Consider the following 10,194-nt stretch of genomic DNA (forward strand, 5'->3'; position numbering starts at 1 on the left):
TCTACAGTCAAAAGAGTTTTGCATCGTCATGGACTCAGGGGCTGCCGTCCAAGAAAGAAACCTCTACTGAGAAAAAGGCATCTTCAAGCTCGACTGAAGTATGCTTGTGAGAATATGGATAAAGGAGATGATTTCTGGAATAATGTGCTGTGGTCTGACGAAGTGAAAATAGAGCTTTTTGGCCATAATGACCAGAAGTACATTTGGAGGAAAGTTGGAGAAGCATTCAATCCTAAAAACACCATACCGACTGTGAAGCATGGCGGGCCGGTTGGAGCATTACGCTGTGGGGCTGCTTTGCTTCTAGTGGAACAGGGGAGCTCACCAAAGTAGATGGAATCATGAAGAAGATTACTTGAAAATTCTTAACAACAAACTCCAAACATCAGTCAGAAAATTGCATCTTGGTCGGAGATGGACCTTCCAACATGACAATGAACCGAAACATACATCTAAAATAGTCTCGCAATGGCTCACCCAAAAGAAGATTAGGGTTTTGAAATGGCCTTTCCAAAGTCCAGATCTTAACCCTATTGAAAATTTGTGGACCGAGTTGAAACGACTAGTTCGTGCCAGACACCCGACAAATCTCCAAAACCTTCATGAATTCTGCCAGGAAGAGTGGTCAAATATCACACAAGGATTCTGTCAAAAGCTTGTGAATGGTTATCAGAAACGTTTGATTGCGGTACAGAAGGCAAAAGGCCACGCAACTAAGTATTACTCATGACCATGCCAATTGTGTGTAAACTTTTGAACTAGTCACTTCACAAACTTGTCCTTGAATTTGTTAAAATAATGAATAAATTGTGTTGAAATCGTTGTGTAAATAAACTTGTTGCTTGTTTTGATTATGAATACACAGTAGTTCAGTTTTGCTACACATTTTATCCACATATTGCAAAATACATCAAACAAAACGCAGTGTATGTAAACTTTTGACCACAACTGTATGTGAACATGTGTATGATACATATACTGAAGTTTATAATAGCAAAATATTTGCTATTAATACACTAATACTAAGAATCCCTTACCACTCGCTTATTTCTGTCACACTATTTAGTCTTCTCGAGAGATTCTCTTCTATCTGTAACCGTTCTTGCTCTTCTCGGTTGTAGTTTTCCAGCTAGGCTTTGTCAGCTAAAGGTTCTTCAGCATAAGCACCAGCATACAAATCCTCCAAATCGTCATGATGAATATTGCCATCGTTATTTATTCCAGCATCTTCAATAACATACCCCGGAATAAAATTTATATCCTAGATCCAGACTCCCAATTTCCACATCCTTGAGCCATAGAAAGCTTAATTCATGACGCCATAAAAACTAGACATTTTATCTAAATTCACTTTAAGTGTCACGACCCAACGTTCTGACACTCCGGTCTAGTGTCTTCATCAGGGGTGATCTGATGTTAAAACTTAGTTCCTTATATACTCTCAAATGATGTCATCTATGAATCAGATGTAAATATTCTTTTGGCAAATAGCTTCCATCATCCCTATTTAGGGCACAAAGACTCGCATTAATATGCCAGGCTTCCAAACAACGCCTTTTGTCTATAACAATCATTAGGGGTAATGACTTTTGAATCATTCCACACAATGTTATGGTTAGTTTGACATACGTGTTCTGTGAATGCTGATTTTGAACTGTCTAAGTTCAAAACAGCCTTTTTATGTTCTTTTAAACATGTGCCAAACTGGCGTTTTGTTTCAACTAGACATTCTTTCTCGCAATCACCACATGGTATAGAGTATACAGCATGAATGTTCTGTTTTTGAGGAATCACCCTCTGAGTAATTGCATTTAGTCGCGACAGGGGATTTTAGACAATCATTAAAAAGTTTCGTAGATAATTGTTCTCTCTCAGTACACTGAGGACATAATCACGCTCGTTGTCACTAGAAACTTGATTGCATCTTAACGATTCGGCTCTTTGATCTTGAAAGATTATAAGTGGAAGAGTTGACAAAAGACATGATAGGTCTCAAAGGTATCCCCGACTTATGAATCTTCGGGAAGCCGTAGAATCACAGAGACAACCGATCGCTACTTTGCAACAATTTATAAGTGACCCCGCTAATTTTGTTAGCTTTCTTTAAGAATAATAGGCGTTTGTTCAATTCTCTTTCAGTCTTACCAATTGGGTCAGACTTAAGGACACTATAGGTGTTTTTCTCATTGAGAAATGCACTCGCTTTCTCACGATATTTTTTTCTGTCCATTACAACAACACAATTGCCTTTATCTGCTAAGAGCACAACCCTATCCAGATCTTTCTTCAAAGAAAGCAGAGCTTTGAATACGTACTACGTCTGAGGATGCTACTGACTTCAGCTCTTATTTTCAGCTGAGTTGTTAAGGTGAAAAATTCCTTCTTCAACCAAAGTGACTATTTCAGCTGTTTGAATTTGTCTGGGTGTAATAGCAAACTTAAGACCATGCTCTAGTCAGTTAACAAAAATAAGATTGATAATTTGTTGAAACATTTGAATTCTATTGAGCCATCAATTCAATTCACAGTAAGGTGGGAGAGTGAGGAAAAGTTGGCTTTTTAGTATACTTATGTTCATAGAAATATCGAAGGGCAGTTAAAAACTGATGTTTACCGTAAACCTACAAATATAATGATCACTTGCCGGTGTTTGCAATTAATAGGACCCAGACAGTGGCATGTAAAAATCAGACCAACTATTATAAGCCTGATTATAATGACTTGAACTTTACCAAATTTCAAACAAAATTATCACAGGTTGATTGGAATAGTGCGTTAGTAGGGCAGGATCCGGGTGAATTATATAATTCTTTTGCTGCAGAATATCACCGACATTTTGAAGAATGCTTTCCCCTTAAAATAATTAGGTGCAATTCTCTTGGCAAACCTAAGTCACCTTGGATCACTAAAGGTTTACTAGCTTCTGTTAGGAAAAAGAATAAGCTGTATAAAAAGTATCTTGCAAACCCAACTCCAGCGCGCCTTTCTCATTATAAGAGATACAAAAATAATTCCGAATTCCAAAATAATTCCTATTTTCAAGACTGGCGAAGCAGATATATTTACCAATTATAGGCCAATTTCTATCCTATCGAGTTTCTCAAAAATTTATGAAAGAGTTCTCTATAACCGTTTGGTAGAATTTATTGATAAGTTTGAAATTTTTAATCCATATCAATTTGGTTTCCGCTCTAATCATTCTACCAATTTTGCTCTTATTCATTTGGTAAATAAAATTGCAACTGCTATTGACAGGAAAGAAATAACTGCTGGTGTTTTTTTAGATTTGTCCAAAGCTTTTGATACTCTTAATTATGATATTTTATTCTCTAAACTCGAATGGTATGGCATTCGTGGAGTAGCGTTAAATTGGATTAAGAGCTATTTTAAAAATCGTAAACAATTTGTTCAGTTTAATAATGTTTCTTCCACTCAAAAGTTTTTACAGTATGGTGTTCCTCAAAGATCAATATTGGGTCCATTGTTTTTTATCCTATATGTAAATTATCTCCTAAATGCCTTACAACTGGCGAAGCCTTTATTATTTGCAGATGATACTAGTATCTGTTATTCTCACTCGGATCCTGCAGTTTTGGTCACAGTATCAAATAATGCGATATTAAACATCGACATATGGATGAAGGCTAATAAATTGTCCATTAACTTTAACAAAACCAATTATGTTATTTTCCAATCTAAACAAAGGAAACGTACGCAAGATTTGTCTCTCTCAATTGATGGCAAATTAATCACCAGAAAACAACAGATCAAATTCCTAGGTGTTCTGCTGAATGATAATCTTTCATGGAAACCTCATATTAACTATGTTTCTAATAAAATTTCGAAGTCTATAGGTGTAATTTTTCGAGCTCGTTTTAATTTGTCGCCTAGTACTAAACTATCATTGTATTATACTTTAATTTACCCGTATCTTAATTACTGCAATATTGTCTGGTCGTCAACACACGTAACTAACCTACAACGCATTTTCATCCTCCAGACACAAATTGTGAGATTACTCTCACTTTCACCATCTTTTGCTCATACAGCTCCGCTCTTTAGTAAACTAAACTTGCTTGATATTTATAAGTTAAACACACTGGAAGATTTATGTTCTGTTATCATAATAACTTACTTCCACCCTGTTTTTTCAATCTATTTAATGCAAACAAACAAGTCCATAATTATAACATTAGAAATGCCAACTTGTACCAACCTCATGCATGTAGAACTAATATAAAACAATTCACAATACTTTTTCGCGGTCCAAAACTGTGGAATTCCCTCCCTGACTCTGTTAGAAAAGCAGAGACATTAAGTTCCTTCAGGAATAGAATGATGAAACATTTGAGTCACGAACTTACTGTTACGTTTAAAAGTTAAGTTACTGCTGTTTGATTAGATATTCTTTGATGCACTGTAGTTTTTTGGGAGTTAGGTGGCTCCGGGGTGCTATTGTTGTAATCTTTACGGTTGCTGAGTGGAGCTTTTGGAGTCTGGTCGGCTCCTCGAAGTTTGCAGTGTATTAATATATTTTTTACATATTTTCTCATACGATAATACATTTTCATTTATTTAATCTAAAGTTTCAAGGAGACATCCGATTTATAAGCCTTAGGGTTTCTGGATGGCTCCTTGCCACTGATTTATCAATCTCATAATTATTTCCTATGTACATACTTATCTTATATTCTTGAAATTTGGTGGCAAATAAATTTATGTTAAATAGGAACAAATATCTATTCTTCTACTCACACATATAAAAAGTCATAAAAAGTCTGTTGCAAAAACTTTGTTTCAAAGAGCTGAATCGTTAACATACAATCATCGCGTTGCTAGGACCAACGAGCGTGATTATGTCCTCAGTGTACTGAGAGAGAACAATTATCCACAAAACTTAAAATGATTGTCTAAAATCTCCAGTTGCGACTAGATGCAATTCCTCAGAGGGCAATTTTTTGAAGGGCTATGAAATGACGTTTTTTGCAATAGAAAAAATCGCACTAGGCAGAATTTTTTACAAACTTTACTATCGATAAAACATCTATAGTGTAAAATTGTGATGAAAAAAATTGGGGTCACCGAACTCATTTGCGATATAAACTCGATTCAATAGTTTTTAGCAGCCATTTTGAAACGTCTCTGTTATTATAGCAACGACTGCCAGGCACAAGTTCTGAATAGATTTCGACTCTAGGTATGTTGCCTGAGAGTTGTATAAAATTTTAGTCTTCTAGTCAAACGTTTAGATGCTGAATATCCCTGTTGAAAATGTACATTTAAAAATTTCAAGAAGATAATGCAACATAAAAATGTTGTATTAACCATAGTTAATAGAGGGGAGGGTTTGGAAGCTGAGACCACGTGACAAATTATGTTATTGTTCTATGTCACGTGACAACACGGGTGCATAGCTGCACGGATTAGTAATCGAAGAAGTGCAGCAGTAAAAGCTTTGTCCGGTTAAAAATATGCGTATTTTTCGCAAGATCTCGTAGATGCCAGGGGCTAATTACTCAATTTACGGTTGCGGAACGAGCAGGAAGCAGAAGAATATAAGTATTTTTAGAATCCCAACAAAAGACAATGATTTATCAACGAGAACTCGCGAAGCGTGGGTGCGGGTTGTGACAAGGAATCGAGAGATTGACGCAAGTTTACGACAACAAATCGACCAAAAAACCATCCATATTTGTGAAAAACACTTCGAAAATCACCTGATTGAGACGTGTAAGTAACATACATTGTGAATATAGAGTATGAAGTAGTTATATTTCGAGCCAAACGCTTGAATTTTATTTTACGAGAACAATGCCCCATTGCTTCAATGCTTGTCGTCAATAGCTGTGAATAATTATGATTTTGATAGCTTGCTTGCATATCCTGTTTGCATACGGTGCGAAAGCAGCGCTAATACATTATTCATTGAGTCAAAGATGGCCAGATCAGCCCGTCTTGGCTCTACATGGCTAACTGAAATCTAGATGATGATACACAGATCGAAGTTATCGAATGTTTACAAGTCAAACTGGAGCAAAAGATTACACATAAGATATAAATTTATATAATTACTCATTGTCGTGGGGGTTGTTTTAGTAAAACATATTTCTTTAAATTCGGATTGTTTTAGTCCTTAGTATACCGTGTGTTTTCTCTAAGATCAAATCAATTTTGGGTGAACAACTTATATTTAGAATTTTATTTCTTGTTTTGATATAGTTCCCACCTGTAAAAGGCTTATTCCTGGATCAATACCTACTCTTAACCTTCCTGAAAGGAGCATTCCATCAACATCTACAAGTGCACCAAGACGTGAACTTGTTCGACATGAACTAAAGGTAAAACCAGTGTATACAAGTGTTGATGATTTCAGGAAGAAATCAGAAAAATTAAAATTAACTAGCTGGAGCAAAAGTGTGAATGAGAATAATGTAACTCTTGTGTTATGGGATCAGACATATGCTCTTCCTAAACTGTCAGTGACAGTTGAAGATTCACTGAATTTAACTGTTGCGGCTTATAACTGGCTACTCCCTGATGAGCACACATTTTATTTAACCCACAAGAGATCTGTGAGATATGCTACAATTTCTAGCATATTGTCATCATTAGAGCAATTTCAGTTGTGTTGTGGACTTCCTGTTGAGGAGCCATTTATTTCTGCTGCAACTGATCCATCCAGTGATAACTGTGTTGAGAATATTATTCGGCACACCGTCCCTATCAAGCAAGAAGAGTATGGTCCAAATGGGAATCCATTTCAAGCAAAAGTCTTTTTACGGTCACATGACTGCCAGCTGCTCTGTGATACTGATAAATGTGACAATTGTGGCGCCACAGAAAAGTCAATGCAGAAGTCATCAAAAGCCAAAGCAGTCAAGGAAGCCCGGCCAGTCCCAGCCAAAGCACCACTTTCAGCTACCAGTAAAGAAAGGTTGGTTGCAACTATCCAGGAGCAACGTGTTCTGACAAAACAAATGGAAGAAAAGATTGCTGCACTTGAAGCTGAAATTGAAAAGAACAGTATTCCTGTTAATGAAGCACTTGAGAAAGATATTTTGGCAATATTTGCAGATAATCCTAGCATTGAGGTAACACCTCATATGAGAGTTTTTTGGGAGCAGCAGAGGAAACTTGTAGCATCTCCTAAGTTTGGAAGAAGGTACCATCCACAAATCATCAGATTTTGTCTCTCATTACATGCAAAATCACCGGCAGCATATAAGGAGTTACAAGAGTCCGGAATTTTAGTGTTGCCAAGCCAAAGAACATTGCGAGACTATAGGAATTTCTTCAAGCCAAAGCCAGGGTTCAACTCAAAGAACATTGACAGATTGAAAGATCTTTCGAGAGAATACTTTGACATCCAAAGATATGTTGTACTGAGTTTTGATGAAATGAAAATTCAGTCAAAACTGGTTTTTGATAAACGGTCTAATGAACTGATCGGGTTTGTTGACCTCGGTGAAGAGCAAGTGAATGATGCATTTTGCTCTACTGATGAGCTAGCCACACATGCGTTGGTGTTTTTGGTGCGAGGTGTAGCAACTGACTTGAAGTTTACCCTAGCTTACTTTCTTACAAAGGATGTGACTTCTTACCAACTAATGTCACTCTTTTGGAAGGCTGTATGCGTGTTAGAGTTAGGATGTAATCTTTGGGTCTGTGCTGCTGTTAGCGATGGGGCGTCACCTAACCGCCGATGCTACGAGCTACATGAGGAAATCTCTGGTGAAGATGAAGAACTAGTTCATGCAACCATTAACCTCTTTTGCCCAAGCAGAAAAATCTATTTTTTTTCTGATGCACCACACTTAGTAAAGACAACTAGAAATTGTCTTTTAATTCTGGAAGTGGAAAGCGAACCCGCAACCTATGGAACAATGGCAAGTACTTGCTCTGGGAGCATATTGCAAAACTGTACTTTTTTGATTTAGAGCATGGCCTTCATCAGTTGCCAAAACTGACTATGGATCATATTGATCTAAAGTCATTTTCAAAGATGAAGGTCAGCTTAGCAACTCAGGTGATGAGCAAAACTGTGTCATTGGCATTAAAGCGATACTTCCATGAAGGGGATGCAGATGAAACAGCAAAGTTGTGTGAGATGGTGAATGACTTTTTCGATTGTCTTAATGTTCGTTCCTTTCATGAACATGAAAGGAAACGAAATATGTTGCTGGCACCATACCGAAGCAGTACAGATGTTCGGTTTGACTGGCTTGAGAATGTCTTCCTCAAGTACTTGAGCGATTGGTTTTCCTCCACTCAGACTCGTGCTGGCACATATACACCAGAGCAAAGGGCTCAAATGTTTCTGTCAACACAGACATATAAAGGACTGCAAATCACCATCAAGTCTGTTGTTCAGGTAACCAAATTCCTACTGGGTGAAGGATGTGAGAGTGTTCTGACGGAAAGGTTTTGCCAAGATGATATCGAAGAATATTTTGGCTACCAACGAGCCCAGGGAAGACGAGCAGACAACCCTACGGCTGCTGACTTTGGCTACAATGATTTAAGAATTTCAGTTCTTAGAGACATTGCCCCAACTGCCGAAGGTAATGTTGCTGGTCGCCACATTGGTCTAAGAACTAAATGGCACACTGTCTCCGAAGAGCCATTGCCGAAACGTTCAAAAAAGAAATAACATTGCTATTAGGCAAAACAGTAACATAACTGCTAGGAGATAAAAACTTTTTTCAAGTTAGTTCGGATTTGGATTTCATGGTGTAATAATAAAGTCAATATATACCAAACTACATGTGTATATTAAACTTGATATTTCTAAAGCCTTCTGCACACGAGGGAAACTTGCTGAGCCAACGGCCACACATTGGGCTATCAACTCATCAAGTTTCTCTCGTGTGCGGACAATTTTTGCAAGTATTTCACCATGTGTGGCATTGAAGAAAATATCTAGCATCTTTGATATGCGAGAAAAGGTTGCATGAGGCACAAAACTCAGTAAAATCCTGCCACACACTATGAGCAATCAGCTGAGCTAACAGGTACTAGTAACTTTTAGCTCAGCTGATTGCTCTTGTATGCAGCAGGCTTAAGGCATACAGTATGTATTATAGTGTATACACATTAGACACAGATATACATATTTGCTGTGTCTGAAACATAATTAAATACAAGTTAAGTAGAAAGCAAGTCATTTGAATGTGTCCATGAAAGCCAGCCCAATGATTTAGTACTACAAATGCTTTATAATATATTTTTATCTGTCCCTAAACTCAGAAAACAATACAATTATGAATAGTGATTTTTGCTTAGCAGGACTACATGATTGGAGATCGCTAGATAGTATACTCCAAAATAAGGTTTCCGCGCGGAGGTCTGGAAATGAGTTTGTCAAAATTGTCAATATCTTCGGAAATTAACGAAAGCAGCAGCAAAAAGGGCGATCGTGATATATTATGTGTGATTTTTATATACGAGCGAAGACTACGTGGTTCAAGTTCCCTTTAAACTGGAACTGGGTTTTTTATACGTCTCCCGCTTAGTATTTCAGGCAAGAAAGTGTTTAGTTGTTAGTATATGTTACAACTACAGTCTACTGTGATTGTTTTGTTTAAACGAAATTTTTACAACAATGACAATGTGCATAATACAGTCTATATAAATGTAGATATGTATAAACAGCTATTGAAATAGGGTGTAGAAATTGGTGTAGAAAGAAAAACTCAACACTAAATATTCATGATATTCGCTTTTATTCAATATGAAAAGATCGTAAATATCAAAAGATATATTTTATATATATATATACATTGCTCCAAACATTGTTGTAGGTGTTGACGCATCTCACTTTGTTTAAAGGTGATTGCTCCAGGATATATCCCTTTAGCAAGAGCTAGTGCATTTGCTATTGCAAACAAACCACAGTCAACAAAACCTGCTTGCTTTTGACAGCACCTTAGTTTCACTTGCAGAAGACCACCTTTTGCCAGACTCTTGTACATATATACCAACTGCTGACTTAAAGGGCGTGTCATTCCAGGATAAAGGGAATCGTAGACAATCACTGACTGGCCACTTGATTGTGATACAAGCCAATGTCCAGGAAGGTTATGGATCTGAATTGCATTCAACATTGATGTTATTGGATCCTCCCTGGTGAGTTTGCTTGATACTATCAAGGTATCTATTAAGCCATCTACTTTGGTGAATTGGTTTTTCAATAGA

At 37.0% G+C, this 10,194-nt stretch overlaps 1 protein-coding gene across 1 annotated transcript; it reads left to right on the forward strand.

Annotated features, from left to right (window-relative positions):
- Positions 1–5,762: 5,762 nt before the first annotated feature.
- On the forward strand, positions 5,763–8,650 carry LOC114518646. Its single transcript, XM_028538653.1, has 2 exons — positions 5,763–7,890; positions 7,938–8,650. Exons 1-2 carry the CDS (start codon positions 6,849–6,851, stop codon positions 8,648–8,650), a joined length of 1,755 nt encoding a protein of 584 aa, XP_028394454.1. The 5' UTR covers positions 5,763–6,848.
- Positions 8,651–10,194: the final 1,544 nt, after the last annotated feature.

Source organism: Dendronephthya gigantea, unplaced genomic scaffold (assembly GCF_004324835.1).
Source record: "Dendronephthya gigantea isolate DGI-Jeju-01 unplaced genomic scaffold, DenGig_1.0 000011F, whole genome shotgun sequence".
Classification (NCBI taxonomy): Eukaryota; Metazoa; Cnidaria; class Anthozoa; order Malacalcyonacea; family Nephtheidae; genus Dendronephthya; species Dendronephthya gigantea.

Bases quoted from the DNA above. Each gene is read 5' to 3' on its own strand.
- LOC114518646 (XM_028538653.1), top strand. From the start codon at position 6,849: ATGCAGAAGTCATCAAAAGCCAAAGCAGTCAAGGAAGCCCGGCCAGTC. The intron at 7,891-7,937 runs GTACTTGCTCTG...TTTTTGATTTAG, and splicing joins AACCTATGGAACAATGGCAA to AGCATGGCCTTCATCAGTTG.